The following is a 23,572-nucleotide window of genomic DNA, read 5'->3' as shown; positions in this document are numbered from 1 at the left end:
ACTTACTGTGTTAGACTCGTCTGTCTTCTTCTTGAGAGAAAGAGGTAAACGTAGGGCTTAAGCGAGTTGGTTTCACTGTGTGATGTGACATGACCAGGGGTATTTGTTACTGTGCCACGTCGCTGCAGAGCTTGTGCTGTGACTCTGCAGGCACAGGCGGTCTCTCTATATAGCTACAAACATAACGTGCACAGGAAAACTGTATTTCTCCTAACATTTCATACAGTCTTATTTTATTTGTATTTATTTTTATTATAATAAAAAAGTACTTCTTACAAAAGTTGGCATCTCAAACCTGAAATTACTAAAAGTAAGCCTGTCTTATGGCTTGAAATGGTAACTTGCACGGCAACCCACCACGTCCTTGATAGATTGCCATTGCAAACATGGCCTGCCGTGTGACTGGGGTTGATCACAAACCAACAGAATCAGCTGCCTGCTCCACGGCAGAGGAGACTGGGGGTTAATTATAGCCCAGCAGCCATTTTTTTTTTTTTTTTTTTAGGGAAAGTTGACACTGTACTACTGTCATGTGGAGTCAAAATCAGGCTAAATATACTGCAGGGATTCTTCGCACAAATGCAGCTGATAGATTTCTGTTGGGAGTTGACAAAAGAAAGTCTATATCCGAGGAAGTGTGCGCTGCAGCCTGTCCATAACGTTATCTGAGGTTTACTGATTCTCGTTACTGCTGTAAATACAGCAGTTCACTCACCTGTCCTCTAAAACACATGAATTCCTCAGCGGATGCAGCAATACAACCAAACCTAGACACTTGATACAATCTTCCATACAGTTATATCAATCTTCATTTTGCAAAGCATATTAAAAACCCCCACTCTGTGCTACTTACTTTAGTGACACTGCAAACAATCGTGCATTCTAGAATATTTTTTGGGATCTACTTTTCTAAAACCAGTACATCTTCTAGTTTAAGTGCTGTTGCCCACACATCCTGCTGCAGTTCAGTAGTAGTAAAGGACACCCAAGCTAAACTTTTAATCAGATAGTGCTACAAAAAAAGAAGTTGCTTGACTCCTATAGGAAGAGATTCTGTAAAGCAAATGATCTAACTCCAGTAGGCTTTCAGTCTGCTGTATCTATACTAGAACTCTAATTTTAAGTTGACTTACTGCTTTGACTCAAATCTGATGCGGGTAATTGAGGGTTGAAAGTGTTTTCTTAACCTTTCTTTACTTAAGGGAGGAGCAAAGACAAAGAGGTGGTTCATAAACGTATGAATTCTTGATCAGTTAGATATGTCAGTTTTCTTGATTTCTATTTCAATTTAATAGTTTTAATTTTAGTGTTATTCTTTGTGTACAAAACACATTTTAGCATTGCTTAAAGAAGTAAAAACCTTTCCCAGATGTTTATGAAATTGTGAGGTAGAAAGGTATTTTTAATGTATATTTATCTGGTACCTCAAGTTCTATCTAACTTCAGTGTGTGTTGAACAGAATCTTTATGCTAAGTTACACACTTTAAAAGGCTGTTGCTTTATTTACCGTGTTTCACAAACAACAGCTATGGTGTGCCAGAGGCAAGTGCATGCTTCACTCCAGAAGGTGCTGGCTGGAGACACGTTACGTGTGATACACATGACACGTTTTGTCAGGGCTTTCTAAGAGCAAAAACTCCGTGCTGTCAGCAGCTTTGTTAGGACACAAGGACTTCAGAATCCCTCTATGTACAAAATTAATTAGAAAAATTGCTCAGAATCATATTTCTCTGCTAAAGTGTCAGATAATCCTTACAGTATAAGCTAGGCAGAGACCATTGCTTAAAAGAGCTAATTAACTCTGCTGTACTCTCTGCAGGCTTTTTGGCAGTGTTGTTTGTCTGCTCCTTTGAAAGCCTGAGCGTTAAAACAGATTGCTGATAAAAGTTCATTTCTTTCATCCAAAGGTAGTTCTCTGCCCATCTCCCTAGATTCATTAGATCTTTTATTTAAATGTCACATTCTTGCTGGTTCTACTGTAGTTGGTGGGGAAAAATATTCTTTTTTTTTTTTTTTAATATCCTGTTATTTGACAAGAATTTGTCTTTCATCTTCTCCTTTCCTTCAAAATGGCAGTGGACGTTTTCATTGAAATCCAGATAATGCTTTCCACTTCCTGTTTAAATACATGTAACTTTACACTTTAAACAATTAAGCATAAGAAGTCATCCAAAGAAGTAATTTGAACTGCTTGAATTTCAGGAGGAAGTAAGAATAGACTCTTCCATTGTCCCAGTAGTCATCCCTAAGCAGGGCTTAGAAATTGTGCTGGCAAAGCAAATGTGTGGCTCTATCCAGAAGGCACAAATTAGCCAGTTTCCAGAGTCATTTTGTTAATTGTGTTAAAGCCTAATTTACTAAACTTGATCTCTGTCTTGGGCAGGAAAAAAGGAAACCCAGACCCAAGCCAGTCTACTGTTGTAGGCTCTGCATAGTCACTAATCGCAACTGAATAAACATGTGCTTGTTGGTTAAAGTAATATATACAGTATTCTACATTCATTTTTCCTCCAGGGAAAACAGTCCAGTGGAAGACAGTTCTCCACTTCCTCCTTGGTTTCTCCCATGGCCATGGTCTGATAGAGCCACCTGTACCAAGATAATACTTAGTTTTCAAACACTTCAAACTATGCGTGGCCTGACTGCACATTGGGACCTTGGGCAAAACGTACAGATAGTCTGACAAATCAAGGGGAAGCCAACAGCTGATTGCAGCAACAGTTTCCTCTGGTTAAAGGATAGGAAAAATAAAAATAAAGCTTTTATTTACTAGTACTTTTTTGCCTAGCTTGTTCAGTGGAGGTGCTGTCAAGGGGCATAAGCACTTTTAATTTGACCACCGTAAGTAAAGCAGATTGAGAAAAATGCAGGTGGAATGTTCTAAACACAAATACTAAAATGAAATTTATTTAGGTATAAAATTTGTGATGATACGACTAGACAGACATCCAAAAATATTAACCATTACCTTTATGGCTCTGGCTGCTAACTGCAAAGTAACTAAATATACAAGATAATTGATATTGGTTTTGATAGGCACTCTGGTAATTTATAAATAGTTACTTATGTCAACATATGTAGTAGTTGTGAATGAAACTGGGTATTTAAAGTTAGTGCTATTAAAAAAAAAAAAAAAAGAAAAAAGAAAGTCACTTCCTGGTTAAGTGAACTGTAACGTCTTGGTTTAGTCCAGTCAGTAGTTATGTCTGTCTTCTTCTCTGACACAGACAGTTTTATCTCTGACCTGGAATACCAGCCAGCAGGTTCAACAGAGAAATGGACTCAACATTCAGCACTCATGTCCAACTCCTATGTGGAAAATCTAGAGGGTGAGTCTGCTTACTGAAACGCTTCAATGTTTGAAATTGGAGCACAAAGGAAAGGGGAAAGTGTTTTAATAGTCTTAACATCTACAAGTGAAAAGCGCTATGTAATATTTAAGCATTGCTATACTTGGACACCTGTGTATTCTGAAATAGTTGGAAATTCAAAAGTTGTGGACCAGGTGTACACTCTTTCAGTAAAAACCTCCACTGAAAGTACGTAGAGCTGCCACAGAACTTCCCGAGTGCTGTAGGATCTAGTAAAACAACAGAAGAGAATATGAAAATCTTATGCCAAATATGGGCAAGGTTGTAGAGTGGCCAGATCAGTTAACTATGAGAAATTTAGGATGTTTCTCCTTTTTAAAAAAGATGAATCAATGTCAATTTAAATAGATGGGATACAGTGGTGTGCACTACAATCTAGGTATTAGGAATACAGATTCATAAATAGATTCTAGTTGAATTTGCACTGTAATTGGGAAAGATCGTCTGGATTTATTTTAAGATGCTTTCAGCTTCTTTATTTCACATATAAACAAGATAATTATGCACTATGACTCTTCTAAATAGCAACAGTATTAGAGATTGATGCATGGTATATTGGTCGTGTTTGTGTTTATACTCATTCTTAAGTGTTTTTCACTTTATTGCAAACATGCCTAAAATGCCAAAGAACTATACTGTCCCTTTTTTTTTTTTTTCCCCCAGTATATATAGATACACATATAAGACATTATATGTGTTACTTTCCCCGTAGATTTTTTTAAAGGGGAATACCTGTAAGTGTATGGTAGATTTGGACTTGTTAACAGTACTGTAACCAAGCTCTGTATATAGCCTTAATAAAACTCTCGCACAATTAGTGTGTAGACTATCTTAAGTTTGCCCATGAAACTAAAATAAATCACTATGTTGGTCTTTTACCATCTTTCAAAACCACTGGCTTAGTTCTGCTTTCCTTACCTATCGGCAGGGTATTAGTAAGGTAAGTAGCTACTATTCAGAATGGCAAAACTAGGGAGAGGACTCTGTACACTAAGTTCCCATTTCTGTGTCTTGAAACAGCAAATCGATTAATAAAATACCAGTTATGGCTTTGATTATTTCTGTATTCTAGACTATACCCTGTGCAACTCAGAATCTGATAGGTACAGAACAATTGTTGAAAAGCAGGAGTTCTTGAAAAATGAAAACTCAAATAACTCCCCCAAATACCAGTATCATCAACTGAAGAGTGACACACGGGTTGGCAAACCCCAAACTTAGAATTATGAAACGTATGCTGACAAGCGCCTTTTAAAAAGGACACACAAACAGAAAAACAGACCCAGAGAGAGCTATGCTTACACACAAATACCAGCATTGGAGAAATACAATTGAGAAGCATGGCACTTTTTACAATTAAAATAATGGGTATTTGAGGTATTTGGTGTAAGAAAGATAGCCAGTGTGGTATTAACGCAAGAGATGTTCACACAGGAAGGTTAGTAGAATGGTTCTGTACCTTGAAGAGTGCTTAGTGTCAAATCAGACAAGCCAACTGTGTCAACTAGTAGTACAGAATGCTTACAGATTTAACTTTTGGGCTTAAATTAGGAAGAGTATATCTTCTAGATTATACTGCTGAACAGGAGAGCAACCATAACTATGGTGTGCTGCAGGAGATCAGACAATCTGCAAAGGCAGGAAATATACTAATGGAATACTTGAGTCATCCTGTATAGAATGGGTAAGTGTGACGGCTTCGTGGAGCACTAAGTCATGAGAAGAACCCACAAGGGGAAACATCTCTTTATTTGGTCCAAAGGAGTGTACAGGAACTGCTTCAAAAAAAAAAAAGAAATTAAAAAATCTGGTTTGTAGCAGTTTCAACATTACAGGCTGTGACAAACTTCAAAAGGGGAACTATAAGAAAACAATAAAACTTACTTAAGAAAAAATACATTGTCAAAAGGGTAAAAAATAGTTGTAAGCAGTCTGTGAGCTATTTATGAAGGTTCAGACTAAGCGTACAGCTACATTGCAGTGAGAGAGACTACAAGCTGCTTCCCAATGCAGAAAACAGAAAAGAACATGAAGATTATTAGGTTAAGTGTGAAACTTGGCCAACAGATAACAAATCAGGAATTCAGTTAAAACTAGTTCACAGCCAAGGAACTCATGCCGAAGCCCTTTGAAAAAGGGACATGTTATAGGGTCTGTCTCAAGTTGAAGTGTCGATAAAAAGGTTTCAGAACGAACAGATAAACAGCGACAATTCACCTCACCTAGATGACATGCCAGACAACAGCTCTGAAAGAGTAGGCAACAGTTGAACTATTAACCGTAACATACAACCTCTTGCTTAAATCTGATTTGGAGCCAGGGGACTGGAAGTTGGTAAATGTGACATTGCTGCTGCTCAGCTATTCAGAGACGTGAAAACCAAAAACTGCCTAGAAACCTCTACAGGAAGACCTTGTGATTAAAGAAAAATCAGTTAAAGGAGTGGAAATTAGGGTAAGGGAAGGAAAAAAAAACCAAACCTGCCCAAATTCTATACATACAGCAACAAGCTCTCTGAACTGTTCTCATTTAAAGCCATCTTGAATTTAAAATGGACAATTCTATGAAAACTTGCTCAGTAGTCTTACAAGGGTGAATAAATGCTAGGACTATTTAGGAAAGCAGAAGAGAATGAACAAATGCCACTATATAGATCTGTTATGTGCCTGCATCTTGTCCCTGATGTCACAAAAGAATTAGATGCATACAGGTTGTTTTGTGGGGTGTTTTGGTTGAGGACATCTAACCTTACCAAAGATTTGGAGCAGAAGTTACGTTAAATCAGCTGCGACTCTCCAGCCAGAAAAATGAATGAGGAGAATATGTCAAGTATAATACAATGAACGGGTGGCATGGAAAAGGTAATGGAAGATACTTCTTGAGAGAGGAAATGATAAAAGTGTCCACCAAGTAATCAATGTAGCAGGCTGAACATAAGGAAAAGCATTGCTGCAGCTGTACGTAGTTAAGCTTTGGAACTTACTGTCTCAGAATGTTGGGATGACAGAATTTTGCACAGACCTTAAAGACCCTGGGGAGAAAAATCCAAATGGGACCATTTAGCACAAAAGATACTCTCTGGCTTGGGAATTCCCTAGGACAAGCACATTTTGGAGGCTGGTGGAACATCCTGAGGAAGCATCTTGATGACTTTTCCACTAGGTCTCTACTGTCGGCCATTACATACCTAACGGTTTGTAATCTGAACTGGCTTGCTTGTAGATCTCCACGGAGGTGTACTGGCAGAATTTTGACCTACAAAAACCTAAAATGCTTGGTAACTGCCAACTGGTGACATTGTCTTGTCCTGTAGAAAGTACAGTTGCTGATTATAGATTACCAGCCTCATGCAAGGGAAGAGAGGTCACGTGCACTATTCCCAAAAGGGCCTTTAGGTTTAGGGATTGCTTATGTTTTCCTTTGTGCTCCAGTACAAAATATTTGTCTTTTAGCACTCGCAGAGATAGGGGTAATGAAGAACAGAGCCATTTACAAGCACGCTAGTATTTGGTTGGCATTTGATTTAAAAATATAATGCCTTTATTTATGATGCTAGAACTTCAGATGCTTATCTTGGAGATCGTGCTATATCTAAACATGTTTTTATTCTAATAGCAAATATTCAATAAGGTGGTAGAGGTATACGAGTTGACTGACAAATTATGGATTGGTCTCACAGTGAGAGAATAAATTAAGGTGGCATTGTTAATTGGTTAAACAAACCAGTGTGGGGAAAAAAGCATAGATCTTAAAAATATATCAAAGCACCAGTTCCTTTTTTTAAAAAAATTACACATTTGGAGTAATAAGTGCTTAATCTACCCAAAACACCAGCATTGTTAAAAGCACTGGCTTTCTTGAAGTTGTCATGCCTCAGAACACAAGAGGTTAGTTCTGTTCAAATCTGCTAACGTGGATATCTCTTCTAAGGGAGAATTTCTCCGGAGAGGCTGGTCCATGCTGCTCGCAGGACATGGCTCCGCTGGAACAGCTGATAAGATCACTGCCCCTACCTCTGCCTGTCGCTCGCTGCACAAATGGCTGAGCTCTTCAACCTAATTTTAGTTTATCTTAAAACTCTGGATTGCGAATTGCAACAGTTTTAAGAGATCTTCATGAACAGTTTGGCTGTTTGTGCAGCAACCAACTGGACCAATAACTTTATCGGCTGTCCCAGTGCAAGTCTTCAGTGACCAAGAGGCAAAGCCCTCAGCCTAAAAGATAAGGGCAGAGGGAGGGGGGAGAGGCCTCCAAGGAGCTGTGGCCCTGGTTTTGTGTCAATCTCAGTGGCTCCGCTGTCTTTGATGTGTGTGGTCAGTAGGGACTTAACAAAAGCAAACAGAACACTATGTGAAATCAAAACAGTGGGAACAGCCCAGTGAAACAGAAGATGTGGTTGCTCTTGTTTTACAAGCTGGGCAGCAGATCCAGGAGTCAGAGCTAGTTCTCTGCTACTCTGTTCCACTGCTATTGATGTTAGTGTACCGCTTAATTTTTTTCAAAGGTTATAAGGGCTTGAGCTTACAGATGACTTTGAGCACAGCATGTTCATGCTTTTTTCGAAGCATCACAGAGAGGGAAGAAGAAACCCCCCCAAAATATAAAAAACTTTGCAATACGAGACTACAGCATCACCAGTATTGACAGGTCCAGTCTAATCTGTCTGTAGTAGAAGGTTTTCTCCTCACCACGTTAAATTCTGTTCTGCACAATCTATTTTTAACTATTAGTATAAATTTTCCAGCCAGCTTACGCTATGTATAAATATGAGGGAAGAAAGAGGTGAAACTATAGCAAATAAAGTGACAGCTGAAATTCTGAAATCTGGGATAACTGCCAGAGAGGTCAATTAAATAGACAGGAAAGTTGTTCAAATAATTTCCATTTCACAGTGCGATTAAAAAAAAAAATGCTGTATTGCATTTTGATCCATGCCATAACTGACACAAAAGTTTTCAAAATGCAGTTATCGCTTCTGTAGTGGAGGAATCTGCCACATTTCTGTAGTGTAGTGTGTGCCACCCCTCTCTCTTTTGATCGGATCCAGGCATTATTTCAAGATTAGCAATGTGGATTGCTAGCACATAAACCAGTTGATAACACTTTCCATGTTACCCACTCAATTCACGCTGATCATCCAAAATAATATTAGGTGATCGGTAGGTACTAAATTACTACTAATTATTAGCTAGACCTCTGTAATTATTTAGTATGTAAAATATTTCTGGCTCATTGTCTCTTGCCAGTAGAGGTCCAGGATATGGGATCCGCACTCAGAACACCTGGCACCAAACAGACAGGGATTTCATTTGGGATGGAAGTAAAAAAAAAAAAGGTAGCAGACTGAAAGAGTCACGGTCCAACTCGCATAACTGTTCACCTGCACCTAACGTCTTATGAGATTGGCTGTCTTCAAAGAGGCAACAGTCGTATAAACTACGCAACACAAATGAACCTGGCAGACAGACCATAGAGAACCTTGACAAAATACTCGAGATCTGTATTACCGAACCCTGGACGAGCCCTGCACCCGTCCCCGAGAAACTTGTGCTGATGAAAAAAAGGAAATTTTATTAAAAATAAGTGCATGCAAACAAGCCAGGCATCTAGGTTTCCCAGTATCTAGTTGCTAACTCGATGGCTTTCAAGGTTAAGCACAAAGGCATAGGAAGTCTTTCTAGCTGTATTCTAGGATAGCACAGCCCATGCACCCCATAGCCAAAACCAGGAAAGGTGGGATAACATTGTTCTTCTGGAAGTACAGAAAGGAAGTTTTCTTGTGTTTGTAAGGCATCATCAGTCCAGCCTGAGCTCTGTCCTTTCTCGGGACTGCTGGAATTGACTTCCTCTCCCAATTTGTCACCCAGGAACTTGGATTTCACTAGACAGCATTATAGAAAACCTGTGTATGTGGTCACGAGTTAAGTTTTCAGTTGTAATCACAGACCACTAAATGTTCTGTGATTGACCCTACATGGAAGAAGGTAACGTCGTGCATTCAATTACTAACCTTGGGACTTCTATTTTAGTCTTCAAGCTAGTACAATTTTCTCCCCCACAAATTAATACAAAAAGGAAAACACTCACCTTCAGTCTTGTATGTTTCTATGCAAGATTGTAACTCTTCTTACTGAGTACATGATTTACATTTTAAACTTCTTCAATTTATACCACTCCACTAGACAAGTTAATTACAATGACGCTGGTAAACACAGGATGTCCTTCATATAAAGCCAAATGCTTCCCAATTTAGATATATGCAGGTATCTCATTATTTGCTGCCTTAACCCGAGCTGTACGTATTTTCAGTGAGCTGTGCCAAAGGACCTCCAGGCTACCTAGTTTGGGTAAATATTCAATACGGTTGCTTTACAATGTGGTTTTTTTTTAAGCTTTAGAAGATTGGCCTTCTCTAGAAAAGCTGCTTTCCTGGTTTAAATGCCCATTCCTCCATCTGTCAGCCTGCGTGCTAGGTTGGCCCTCCCCACTGTGCCCGTTCATCCCTTCCACTGCTCCCAAGCTTGTTGGGCACAGCTGGGAGCAGCCCCGTGCCTCGCCTCACCTCTTCCCCATCCCTTCTGAAGGCCGTGCTGTCTTTGAAGCATTGTTACCATCATCTATACGTAATCTAAATCAACGTATAGTTTTCCAGAGTCTGGAAACTTCCCCCGTCCATTTGTTGCTTACAGATTTCCGGGGAGCTGAAATGGGCGCTCTTGGAAAGTATAAAATAGGAAGATGTGTCCACCAGGAGGCTGTGGTTTGGGGGAAAAACACCTTTGCCAGACACAGCAGAAAAAGGATTCTGACATTTTATTTAGGCCTGCATGGCCCTCTGACAAAACACTGATTTATATACTTAGTGCACTCGAATACTGGTTGGGTTTAAAAATTAGCAATCCTAACAAAATCAAATCACTAATCAAATCCTAAACAAATCACAATGACAAGTAAAACTACTCCGTTAGACAAGGTATTGCATTTCCCTCAGAAATGGGAGATGTTTCTAATGTAAATCCATACAAACCAGATAAATCCTTATTGGCCACGTGCTAAAAATGTTTCCAAAAAGTTCTCCAGCAGCAAAGTGAAAGGTATGAGAGAGCTATTGCACTGAGCTGTGAAACAGCTTCTTGGCAACCAATCAGTGGTTATTTATAAAAAAACAAAACACCACAAACTAACCCGTAACTTCAATTTAGTACTCTAGATAATGAATTATCCAGAACTTTGGCACATAAACCACCACATGACCAGCTATTGTATTCACAATGGGCTGTGATTTAAGGAAAATCCAATGTCAGGTGGCTTCATGCTGTTCAGTGAAACACCTTCTCCTGTGGGAACTACAGAACATGGCAACAGTATGGACCAGTTTGTTCTGGTGTTGCCAGCATAGATACATATCATCTATCACAACTTAAAGGAAGTAACCGCCTAATAATTTCAAAATATAAAAGGTATTTAGCTATGTGCCTTTTTATTGTACCGCTCATCGAAGTTTTAATAGCACTGCACAGCTGCAATGTTTGCTTTCCACAAAGCAGCTGTTCCGTAGCACAGAGTAGATACTAGCTCTTAGAGGGCCTGGAGTCAGTGCCCTGACAGAAACTGAAGGAGCAGAGTTCTTATAAGTCAACATCTAAATTTTCTTCAAAAAGAGACTTGTTTTTTAGCAGCTGTTTACATCTGCATTCTGTTGGCATAATAAAAATACTTGAAAAAGTATCCTACCTGCAGACACACAATTTTCAGCTAAGTGCCAGCTAAGTTCATTGAATGACAGATATTTTTTTTTTAAGCCAAATAAATTTCAAGTCCTATAATGCTCAAGGGAACTGGTTATTACCTAGCTCTTCTGAACTCTTTTAACCTTTGGGCAGCAATAATGTGTATTTTTAACAAGCTGTCCTTGCATTCATGCAAGAGAATACCGTTGCCATTGATTGACTTTTAGATAGCAAGTACCTCCTCCATGGTTACATACGGGTATAAGAATAGTGATTTTAAAACCTTCCTAAGTAAACTAAAAGAATACAAACAAAACTTGTTTTCTGAGTTGGATTCTATATATGTGATATGTACTTCAGAGCATTCACAATATTACTACATTTTCTTTCAGACCCGCTTACGCTACTGCTGCAGCAGAAGGCAACGCTCAGACTGCTGAGCACTCTGTAAACATAAAGAGCAATTTACACCAGCTGTGGATAGATTTTGTTATGCTTCTGCCAGGCAGGAATGGTTCGTAGGAAGCTAAAATCCTGCTACAGAAAATTAAGGACACAAGAAGGGTGATGAAGGATATCAGTATTGTTCTGTGAAGTTACCCAATGGAGAACAAAAGAGCAAAAGCCCACCTTCCAAATCTGTGAAGATTTTCAATAGGAGCAGCTTACTAGCAAAACAAAAAGTTCTTGAGTTGACTAGGAATGGTCCTTACTCAACAAAAGGATCCCGTCAAATGCCTGTTTATAGAAGGTCCAAACAAACTCATGTCAAAGGCTTTTCTTTTATTACTATAATTCAGCATATTCAAAGTCTTGCTGAATAAAAGATACTGTGTAGCTCCTGCCACTCGGTCATGGAAAACAACATGACTGACTGCTTCTTCTAGCTATTGAATAATAATTTATATTTTGGTTATCTAATATTATTTATCTAAAATTTGTCATTACTATTTAATGTGATATTTTTTATCATCTCCACTTAGAATATTATTCAGTTTTCTTACTTAGCATTGCCCATCCTGTAAGCTTTATAGAACTGCATTTATGCTTACCCATTAAAATAATTATTTTTGTCATTTTCTAAACTCAATTGTACTGCAATTAGCTAGGCTTTAAAGCAACGCTCCAAAATTGTCGTTTGTTGATAACTTAAGTGCTCCTTTGTGATACTCCCAGCAGTGTCCCTCACTGGCAGATAGAAATAGTTGGCTGCTCCTTGCGGAAGGTGACGCACAGCCACCAGCTGCCTACGGGCCAATCCTCCTTCCTCACTAGACATGCTGACTGACAACTAAGGAAGATTTTGTTGCTCCAGTTTCAGAAATGCAAGTATTCAGAAAACTGGCCGATTGAATAGGTACCTAGGATTAAAAAGAATATTCTATTAACCAAAATCCAAGTTCTGAGGAAGTTCTGTAAGTAGCTTGAAAGAGCCGTGAGTTACTGGTTATCTGTTGTGCCTGGAGTGCTCTTGCCCAGAGGAGTTCCGTGGGGAATTCTGTACTAAACTGACCTATGCCGTGCCTTCCAGTCACCTGGTTGTCGTGGATATGTCTGTGCTTATTTTCTTCAAGTGTTTTAGGGATTCTTCAACATGTATTATGGTAAGTACAAAGAGTAATACTAAAAGAAACTAGGACTTTTTCCCCACTCCCTTGCTCAGCTGTCACTAAAGTTATGTTCCTCATTCCTCCTGTGTTACTGAACTGCAGCAAGGCTTAGCACTGAAATATTTCCTTTTAAAGGGGATACACTGATGAGTTCTGCCTTTCGGAAAGCTTAAAAACAATCACTTTTTAATTTATTTTTTTCTTTTAGTGAATGAGATCATAGGAAGAGATATGTCACAGATCTCAGTGTCACATGGGACAACAGTGGCCAGCCAGCCTGCACGTACGTGTCCTGGATCTCTGGAGACAAGAATATCTGATGGAATCCAGTAATGGATAAGCTCACAACTAAGCATCCATGAAAACTTAACGGTTTCTCTGAATAGTTCTTCGTCCTCTTCCTCTTTAGACTTACTGTGCTTCCAACTCTGTGGCCTTTATGAACTGGAACAGTGGATCCTTGCAAAGCCCTTTTAGTGGGTTACATTTTTGATGTAGAGACAGAGCATTTTAATTATAGTTCCTCAGATGCTGTAAAGAGACTTCTTAAAATGGACACACAGAATCTACACCAGATATTTTAACTGTTTTAAAGTTACAAACAAGCTTTGCTTTTTGCATTTAAATAGAATACTTTTATATTGCAAGTGCTTCAGATGTGTGGAGATGTTAGTTTGCTCTTATAATATTCACAGTACTGAATGTGGGAAAAGATTTCATACACATCTTCAGTGTGCTGCTTTCCCTTAGAGATAGTATAGTTTGTAACTGATGATTTGTAACACCTTTTGGTCATTTTGGAAAGCCTTTAAAGCTTCTATTGTTTAATTTTTTTTAATACGATCTTCCAGTGGCAATTCATACCTGTCATCTGAAGCCAGTGCCATGGAAGCCATTGTGTATACAGATACTGTAGTGTTTTCTTTCTTAGATTCATAGGAAGCAAAGCCAAATGTAGACCTGCACTTGTTTATAAACTGAAAATGTTACTTGATAGGCTGCAAAAAGACCATTCCATCATGAAAGTGTTGGGATAGAAATGACATTCCAAAATTTAACTTTTATAACTTTGTGGATAATCTTCCTGTTCTTTATTAGCACAGGCTCCTTCTTGAAATAGCTTTTTCTTAGAAATTATATTTGTAATCAAATTTGAGCAGTAGGATTTTAGATTAAAGAACAGCAACATCAAAGCCATGGTAGATACAGGAGAAATTTTAATATTTGCTGAGGATCTAAGTGTTCCTGTTATTCCTACAGAATATGGTTTTGAATCACCAATTCAGTGGCATTCAAATTTACCATGCAATAAATGGTTTGATCACATCTGTATCTTTTATGTGCTGTATGCCTGACCATGCCACTTAGAAGTCCTAAGGAGATGACAATTACAGTTCCTTACATTTAAGCTATTTATAAACGTCAGTTTGCTAAAAAGTCATTTACTGTGAATTAGCGATTAGGTAGGAGAATTTGCCCATGATTAATTGTAAACGTGTGAAACAGAAGCTACCAAAGAAACACGCAGGATTCATAGAGCAGTAAACTTTGTGCTGTGCTCAAAGGATGCGTTTCCCTTACCCCCATAATCTGACGCGTTTGAAACAATCTGTTTACATCGTTATTAAAAATCTCAGGCCTCTATGAATAGAAACCTAGGAGAGGATCTGAAACTGCCCGCGTAGGACACGAACGTTTCCCTCCCCCAGAAGACACCGGCGTTTACAAAGCTTTCTGATATGAAATATAGAGGGTACAGCAGGCACGGCAAAGTAAGGTCAGAAATACACTGAACCTCAAAACAGTTCAGACGTTAGTTTTAGTTCCTCATTTGAGTGAGCCATGATGCTCTAACGAAAGTTAAGAGCAAATACACTCAAGAAATTTGAAATACAGAAAACGTATTTGCATTGAAACTAGTTCAGACAGTTGTGGACGTTTTAGTGGTTTTATCTCTTTCTGTAGAGAATTACTGTAGACTCTTAAAAATTCCAGTAAAATACCATTACTGAATTGTGATGATGCCTGTAGGAACAAACACAGGTTCCGCTGGTGTTGCACTTTGGCAGACAGTCACGGGGAAAACTTTCTGTTGAGCCTTTTGCAGGCAAAACATTGCGCCTAAATTTAAGTCCGCGCCCAGGCAATACCATTAAAGCAGCTGTAATTGCATCTTTGTAATAGCCGAATCATGAACTTTTAAAAAGACCATCTATTAAGTGGGTGAAATTATAACTCTTTATCAATGGACTTCCTTTTAAGAGTGCAGCCTAAGGCCACTATCTTGATATCTCATAGTTATTTCAAACTACTTAACGCAAGGCCACTATGTGCGTGCTGGGAATCATAAGCATCCTTTCCATGAATGTATTGTGCAACGGTGCAAATCCTTACATTTGCAGGAAAAAATTGGCAGGGCTGTAATCTGAATAGTGTGATCCTGCAATTGTCACTCAGCGATGGTGCTTTACTCTGTCCTCTACTCATTTACGTTAAAGATCCTAGAAAAGGATTCGTATGCTCAGAAATACATCTACTTATGTTTTTAACACCTTCAAAACAAACCAACCAACCAACCAAAACACACACAACACTGTAAACTATGTCATTGTCTTCAGGCTGTGTGCTGGTGGCAAGGCACGTTCCAGTTTTCATTCATGTATCGGGTCTTTTGCATTAACCGTTGTAGGAGAATTCTAATTTAAAAGCTTTTCATACTGTATGGGATTTATGCTCCTTCGTCCTACTGGTACAGACTCTCCTTGCAAGTTCTCCAAGTAGCTGGAATTCACACTGTACCTAAAATACAGGAGCCCAAACAATCCGGAGTTGCTATGCACTAAATTTTCTGATGCCTTTAAATACCTTGATGCCTGTAGACATAGAGACGCTTTCCTATTTAAAAATGAAATAAAAAAATATAGCTTTGGATACTAAAGCAGTTTTGTATTTGCCTTGTAAAAGCTTCAATACAAGGGTCTTAATTTTATTTTAGCTTGTGTGATAACGTAGGTAAAGACTGTTAATCTTGTATAATTTTAGTGATATAAAAAGCACACAATCTCTATTGGACTATGCAAATTTAATTAACAACAGAACCCGGCAACTGTTGATATTTTGTTGGCATCCACTTCCTTGCCCTTTCTTCTCCCCAAGTACTTTTCCAAAACTTTTTCATAATTTAGATTATCCTGAAGGAAAGCCTTAATGATGAGGTAGCTTTTCTATAAGGAGGGTCAAAGATCAACGTTAAAAGTAAAAACTGAGAGGTAGTATATTAATGCGGGGGGGAGGGGGGTGATTTCTGAAGTTACCATAAACGAGCAATCTGAATTTCTGTAGTCAAACTTTCATGATATCAGGGGAACTGCCATCCTTTTTAAACCAAAGAATGAAAACGACATGACAGTTTGTTCTGATACAAACAAAGCTTTGAAACTCTATTTTTGATACTCGCAATGGATGTCATTCCTTGAGGTTCGGAAATCGTTCAAATTGAAGTTTTATATTTAAAAATGTGGGACAATAAAGATTAAGTTCTAGATGTTTACAGAGCCTTGTATTGTAATTTCATGTACATTTTGTATTTTAAACATTTTTGTAAGTTATGATTGCAGTGCTACTTGCAGAAATAAAGGGAAAAAGTTGCATTTAGGCTCTTAAATCGTAGTGTTAAAATAAATAAAAATAATGCAAGTGCGTTGTCATTTATTTAAAATGGAGAGTGAGAAGAAGCTCCCTGTTTGTGGTGCAGCGGTGAACAACTGTGCTCGGTTGTGACCTGTGACACGAGGGACGTGGAATCCTCCCCCTGGGAGGGCGGTGATTTTGAAGCAATATGTTACGAGTTTGGGGCTTCACTGAAAGCCAGCGGCGCGAGGCTGTGCGTGCGTGGTGAGTGTGAGCGGTGCTGACAGAGTCACCCTTTGTGCAAGAACTGGCGGTTTCCTATTTGCAAGTATCGTTATTTCAATCCATGATAGGTGATCGCAGGATTATTTTGAGAAATTATTCCGGAAATTCTTATTCAGGGAGCGCATCATAAACAGTCATTTCCGTTCCTGAAAGGCTATTATCATAGGCGAGATGCAGTGAAACTGTTTCAGAAACAGATGTAAGATTCCTACAAAGTCTAAATGATTTGCCAAATCTTGGCTGATGGTGCCGTACGGAGGGCAATGCCTGGGGGAGCGGTACAGCAGATTCGGGCCTTAAAACCGAATCGGAGAGGTGATTCTGCCATCAGAGAGGTGATTCTGCCATTAGAGAGGTGATTCTGCCATCAGAGAGGTGATTCTGCCATTAGAGAGGTGATTCTGCCATCAGAGAGGTGATTCTGCCACTCTGCTCTGGTGAGACCTCACCTGGAGCACTGTGTGCAGGTCTGGAGCCCTCAATATAGAAAGGACATGGACCTGATGGAGCGGGTCCAGAGGAGGGCCACCAAAATGATCAGGGGGCTGGAGCACCTCTCCTATGAGGACAGGCTGAGGGAGCTGGGGTTGTTCAGCCTGGAGAAGAGGAGGCTCCGGGGAGACCTCATAGCGGCCTTCCAGTCCCTGAGGGGGGCTACAGGAAGGCTGGGGAGGGTCTGTTTCCAAAGGCCTGCAGCGACAGGATGAGGGGCAATGGTTTTAAGCTGGAGAAGGGGAGATTTAGATTGGATATTAGGAAAAAATTCTTTACCGTGAGGGTGGTGGAACACTGGAACAGGTTGCCCAGGGAGGTGGTTGAGGCCCCTTCCCTTGAGATATTCAAGGTGAAGCTCGACGAGGCCCTGGGCAACCTGGTCTAGTTGGGGGTGTCCCTGCTGACTGCAGGGAGGTCGGACTAGATGACCTTTGGAGGTCCCTTCCGGCCTGGACCAATCTATGAATCTATGAACCCACACCTCATCTCACTAATATTCGTGCTACTGAAAAGGTGGGGGTTTTTTTTTTCTTCTCCCTTGCAGTTTTGTTACAGGATCTTTTACTTCTCTGTGGCATCCCTAGAGATATTAAGGTGTGCACATGTTCCAAACTCAACGTCCCAGCAAAAGCTCTGCCCTTTGGTTCTCAATGGACACCCGCCTGAGAGAAAAGGCAGCGATAGCACACTCCTCTGCTCCTGGCGCTGCGTGGGGAGAGCAGGGGCTGGGTTCGGATTAGCCTCTTATTTAGAGCACGTCCTGCCTGATTACCTTCACCTATGTATTTTAATAAAGCAGGTGGCTACAATGCCAGGAACTGAATGCAAAGTAATTATATCTGAGTTTTACTAAAAATAGCACAAGCAGTTTGAAAGCTGTTCCACAAGGGTTTGGTTTGGTTTGTTTTTTTTTAGTAGTATGATTACCTGCTATATAATCAGCATACACAAACACTGGTGCTAATCCATGGATTGGCTGCGTATACGTCACTGGTGAGTCAAGTCTTCTTGCAGATGCGAGTAGAGGGCAGGCTGATCCACCAGGCTGGGTGGGCTGGGAGGATGTGCCGTCACGCCAGGGCATCTACAGCTGAGCGTGGCCAACCCTGAGCGCACACGCTGACACCCCCGCTGTTGTACTGCAGAGAGGAGACTTCATCCCAGTCACTGTGAAAACATCACGTCTACCTTGCAAAACGCTGTTTTGTAATTTCAGGTAATCGGAGAGAAGGCACGTTTTATTAAACTAATTTCCTTTAGAAGAGTAATCAGCTCATTTAGGACCCAAACTCAAAGGCAGTGCTGGCAAAAGTCAAGGCCTTTTAATTCTCTTATTGTAGCTAGTGATTCACCCACCCACAGACAGACACAGCCCAACGCTCTCGGGCACTAGAACATGCCCTGAAGTGCCACGTCTACACGTTCCTTAAATCCCTCCAGGGATGGCGACTCCACCACCTCCCTGGGCAGGCTGTTCCAGTGCCTGACCACCCTCTCAGGAAAGTCATTCTTCCTAATATCTAATCTAAACCTCCCCTGCCCCAACTTCAGACCATTTCCTCTGCTCCTGTCATTATTCCCTTGGGAGAAGAGGCCAACACCCACCTCTCTACACCCTCCTTTCAGGGAGTTGTAGAGGGCAATGAGGTCTCCCCTCAGCCTCCTCTGCTCCAAACGAAACATGCCCAGTTCCCTCAGCCTCTCCTCCTATGACTTGTTCTCCAGACCCCTCCCCAGCTTGGTGGCTCTCCTCTGGACACGCTCCAGCAGCTCCATGTCCTTCCTGTAGTGAGGGGCCCAGAACTGAACACAGCACTCGAGGTGAGGCCTCACCAGCGCCCAGTCCAGAGGCACCATCACTGCCCTGCTCCTGCTGGCCACGCTGTTCCTGACACAGGCCAGGATGCCGTTGGCCTTCTTGGCCACCTGGGCACACAGCTGGCTCATGTTCAGCCGGCTGTCCACCAACACCCCCAGGTCCTTTCTGCTGGGCAGCTTTCCAGCCACTCTTCCCCCAGCCTGTAGCGCTGCCTGGGGTTGTTGTGACCGAAATGCAGGACCCGGCACTTGGCCTTATTAAACCTCATCCCGTTGGCCTTGGCCCATTGATCCAACCTGTCCAGGTCCCTCTGTAGAGCCTTCCGACCCTCCAGCAGATCAACACTCCCACCTAGCTTGGTGTCATCTGCAAAGTTGCTGAGGGTGCACTCAATCCCCTCATCCAGATCATCAATAAAGATATTAAACAAGACTGGCCCCAAAACTGAGCCCTGAGGGACACCACTGGTGACCGGCCGCCAACTGGATTTCACCCCATTGATCACAACTCCCTGGGCACGGCCATCCAGCCAGTTTTTTACCCAGTGAAGAGTACACTTGTCTATGCCATGATTCGCCAGCTTCTCCAGGAGAACGCTGTGGGGGACGGTGTCAAAGGCCTTACCAAAGTCCAGGTAGACAACGTCCACAGCCTTCCCCACATCCAGAAGGCGGGTCACACGGTCTGTTCCACAGCATTACACCTCTGCTACCTTCTTCCCTCTGCTCGCTTCCAGCCTTCGACCCCACTGGATGCTTCGTATCCAGTGCTTACTCCACTGTAGTGAATTTGGTGAGAGCTTCACCAAATGGTGTTGTCCCCAACCCATCCGCTCCCCCCCCCGGCCCCTTGGCTTTAATTAATTTACAAGAATAATGTTCAGGAACTAGCCACTGCTGAAGTGATTAAACTATTAAGGTACGTGAAAGGTCATTCCGAGCCTATTCAGTCTAACATGGATAAGAAAAGGGATTTCTAATATATTTAAAATCATGCATAGATTTGCATACAGACTTCTCTGCTAATGTAAGTTTACACTGAGCTTTATTCTGCTTCCTAAGCAGGGTGACGTCCGTCTGCCGTTCATAACACAAAAAACATCATCATTTGCTGGAATTCTCTAAGAAAGCAATTATTTTACAATAACCTCCTGCTACCTTTGTTATCAGTAACATCTGCTACATGTACAAGAGAACAGAAGGAAAAAAATTAACCAGACTTTAAGATAAAGAAGCAGTAAAAATAGGATACTTGCTTTGCCAAGGCTTGTATTTACCATTAATTTTGTTTTAGAAAAGATTGATCTGGTAGAGAAGTCAAGCCATACAAATTCTCTGAGCTGTTTCTGCAAATTTAGAGTGAATTTTTTGTTGGTTTGTTATTATCCTTATTTAAGTTTATTATCTTTAAATATTGTCTAGAAATTGATTTTAAAAAAATATCTTTTCCTTACTGTCATTGTTGTGACATCTGCTGGTAAGAGCTGGAAGAGTGTTTGTCATCTGTGCTTGCTCCCGTTACAAGGGCTCTTCCTCAAAAAAAAGTCAGTCTATGGCATTTCTCATTTGACACCTTTATTCCTAGAAATACCTGCAAAAGACAATGTTGCCATTCAGTTTTCCTTACAGAAAGATTCCCTGTGACGAAGCAAATAAAAAAGAAAAATATATTGATGCTAAACACTTTTGCGTGTGGGAGCTGTGTTACCCATAAGGACAAAAGGCAACAAAAGGAAGCATAAAAAGAAGTTGGGTCTGGAGGAAATCAAGAGGATGTACAGCATGGAAAATTCCTGAAGGTTGGACAGATGGATTCTCTAGCTAAGAGCGTGGAAAGCATGGGCTAAAGGGCCTGAAAATCATGTAGGCCAGACAGTCTGAAAAGAATAAGGAGCAGTTCTGATCAGAGAGGTCCTGCTCCTTGCATCCAGAAGTTCAACGCCAACGGATAACTCCCTGATAGTTCACATCATTGCAAATAACTGACAGTGAGTATTTGAACCCCAGATGCTGTTTGTTGGGTGTTTGCTTTTGGGGCTTTTTTTTTTCCACCAGTCTTAATAAGGAGACTCCACTTTTGTGTCTAGTACCACTGCAGTTCCATCCTCCCGTGCACTCATACTCTGTCCTGGCCACCTGACCTCTAGCATATGAGAAAAGCTGCTGTTTTCTGGAATTTTTTTATCAATGTGTCATAATTTTCTAAGAAACGTTATGCACTTAAAAAGGACTCAGACATTCATGAAAATATTGCTTGAGAAGGCAGCGTTGGATAATGAGTGGTATCACAGAAACAAGCTGAAGGGAAAAAGGGAGCAACTATGTTGAGAAGTTCTTGTGTCAGTGGAATGGGAAATAACTGATGACTTGCAAAGGTCCTTTTCTTAAAAAGCAGAGGAGACAAGGAAACAGACTGTTGAAAATCTTGTCGGTTGGGAAGGTGAGTGTTTCTAAGAAAACAGGTAGTTTTAAACAACAGTAAGAACCTCTACATTTTAACAAATGTAGCATCTAGTACCAAACACACAAGTCCCCAAGCCAAATTTCTAACATACTGAATCTGCTCGTGGCGAGAGTAAAGCTGGCGTAGCGCTGGCTTTAACACGAACGTCAGCTCTCAGGAGTTAATCAGGTACAAGGTCAGTGTTGCCTTCCTAAATTTAATATAGCTTGGTACAAAAGGTGCAATGGATTCTCTCTGTCAAGGTGGCAGCAACGCTGCTAGAAGTACACGCCACACACGATAGCTGAGCATTCTCCCAGTTCTCTTACATGCATCATAAATTTCTCCACATTGCAATAAAAGGATGTTTGTAAATATTCCACAAACTCCCTGGTGTATCCACCAGCCAAGTCTTTCTTACAATGTGCTGGAAAAGGACAAAGCAAACTTTTAGAAGTCAGTATGTCACTATTTTCAAGCAGGAAATTCTGCAAGTGTGATGTAAGAACAGATTTTTCCAGTCTTCTGTCATTTAAACAAGTGCCTTCAAAGCCGCTGCGCAGCCCGCTCCAAAGCACTGGTTTTCTGTGATCTAGTGTTTTAATTTTAAAATCTGGCATTGTAAGAAAGAAATGCACCATAATAAAGGTGCAGCCACACAGAAATCAGAAACAGCAGATGTGGAGTTTTCCAGTTTAACTGCCACTAATTCCAGAGGTACGCTGTGTGCTTTTTATGCAGTGTCTCCGTGCACCGGTTGCTGGTAAGACATTAATCCTTACAGCCGCCTGTCACTTAGAATAGCTGCCGTTCAGGTCTGTGCTGTGTGATCCTCTTAAGTCCTTGTCGTAATTGTTCCGTCTCTAGCTGCGCTAATTGGCACACGCCTACTGTTCTGTTGATAGGTGCGTTTGTGCAATTCCATGTTCCCACCGCTTCTTCCCTTTCCAGAAATAAAAATTTGCTTATAAAAGCTTCAACAGAAAGCAAGTATGAGAGGTCGAGGATAGCTTTATTCAAGTAACAGCAAATACCACCCTGTGACATTTGCCGTAGTCGCAGTAGCTGGGTGAGGAGCAGGAGTCAGCAAGCCAATAGGACAAATAAGGCAAAACTGAAACTGAATTAAGTGCTACTATGGGATTATTTTTTCTAAGGGTATGAAAAAAAGAAGCTACGCCAAGAATGTCATCATTGCCATCGACCTCACCACTGACAGAAATTATGATGGAAAACTTGCATAAACAATGAAGGAAGCGAGCGATCCAACACTGGCCAAATACTGGGCTGGACGACATCGTGGTTTGGAGAGACAGACGTACATTTTGTGGCTGTCAGCAGAGTTCCACTGAGTCTAAAATGCTGATTGTCTGAGCTTAAACCCTTTGGAACTAATCCAGCTGCTCAAACGAGACTGGAGACCAATATTGTTTCCTTAGCTAGAAAGAAGAATACAAAACATACAAAAGAAAAGAGAAGGAGGGGAAAAAAAAGTGTCGGTTCCTGAGCAGGTCCCTCCAATCACCGTCTTCCACGGCTACAAAAGGTTAACTCCACTCCTGCTTCGGAGAGAGGAGTCTCTCGCAAAGTTCTTAGCAATACTTTTCAGGTCCCAGTGAAGCTGTATAAAACACCCTCTAGAAAAGCAAGAGTTAAGCGTATCACTGACTAACCAGGGCATCTTCTAGTGTTTGTTGTTCAATTTTTTTGTGCCATTTTTGCCCTCCCCCCCCCCCGCAGGGACTGTGCCTTCATTGCTTCATATCACTTGCACACATATTACACTAGGCTCCAGATTCCAGATTTTTTCCAACAGTACAAGAACTCTAAGCAGCTCAAACACTGGACTAGCTGAGTAAAATGGAATTCTATCAATTGTAACAAAAAAAATCCCATTTGGTTGGAAGGATACAGCCTAAATACAGTACAATACTGAGTGACGTTAAATATTCAGTGACTAAATCTTTCATAAACAAAGTAGCAAAAGTAAAAAAGGCAAATAAATTCTATCTTTCCACTCAGCTTGTAGGATAGTTTTTAAGCTACGTTGTGTTTCTTTCATCCAAAACATACTAGGGTAGCGTATGCATCACTTAACACCTTTGCAGGCAGTGGAGGTCTCAACCAAGCAGAGTCAACACCGGGTATCATTCAACATAAAAAACGCTCATTGGTGATGTTAAGAAGAA

General features: G+C 40.7%; 1 protein-coding gene across 2 annotated transcripts in view; it reads left to right on the top strand.

Moving 5' to 3' along the window:
* Positions 1–16,386, top strand: part of NFATC3 (nuclear factor of activated T cells 3) — a 76,786-nt gene extending 60,400 nt beyond the window's left edge. The window contains exons 10-11 of one of the 2 annotated variants that reach the window (XM_074157820.1): positions 3,229–3,330; positions 12,921–16,386. In XM_074157820.1, the coding sequence (XP_074013921.1) occupies positions 3,229–3,330; positions 12,921–13,045 (227 nt within the window). In that variant the 3' untranslated portion in view covers positions 13,046–16,386. The remainder of the gene's footprint in view (positions 1–3,228; positions 3,331–12,920) is intronic. The other variant, XM_074157821.1, reaches the window with a different exon arrangement.
* The last annotated feature ends 7,186 nt before the right edge of the window (positions 16,387–23,572 follow it).

The sequence above is a fragment of the Numenius arquata genome, chromosome 13 (assembly GCF_964106895.1).
Source record: "Numenius arquata chromosome 13, bNumArq3.hap1.1, whole genome shotgun sequence".
NCBI lineage: Eukaryota > Metazoa > Chordata > Aves > Charadriiformes > Scolopacidae > Numenius > Numenius arquata.
This window is presented reverse-complemented; position numbering and strand designations above follow the sequence as displayed.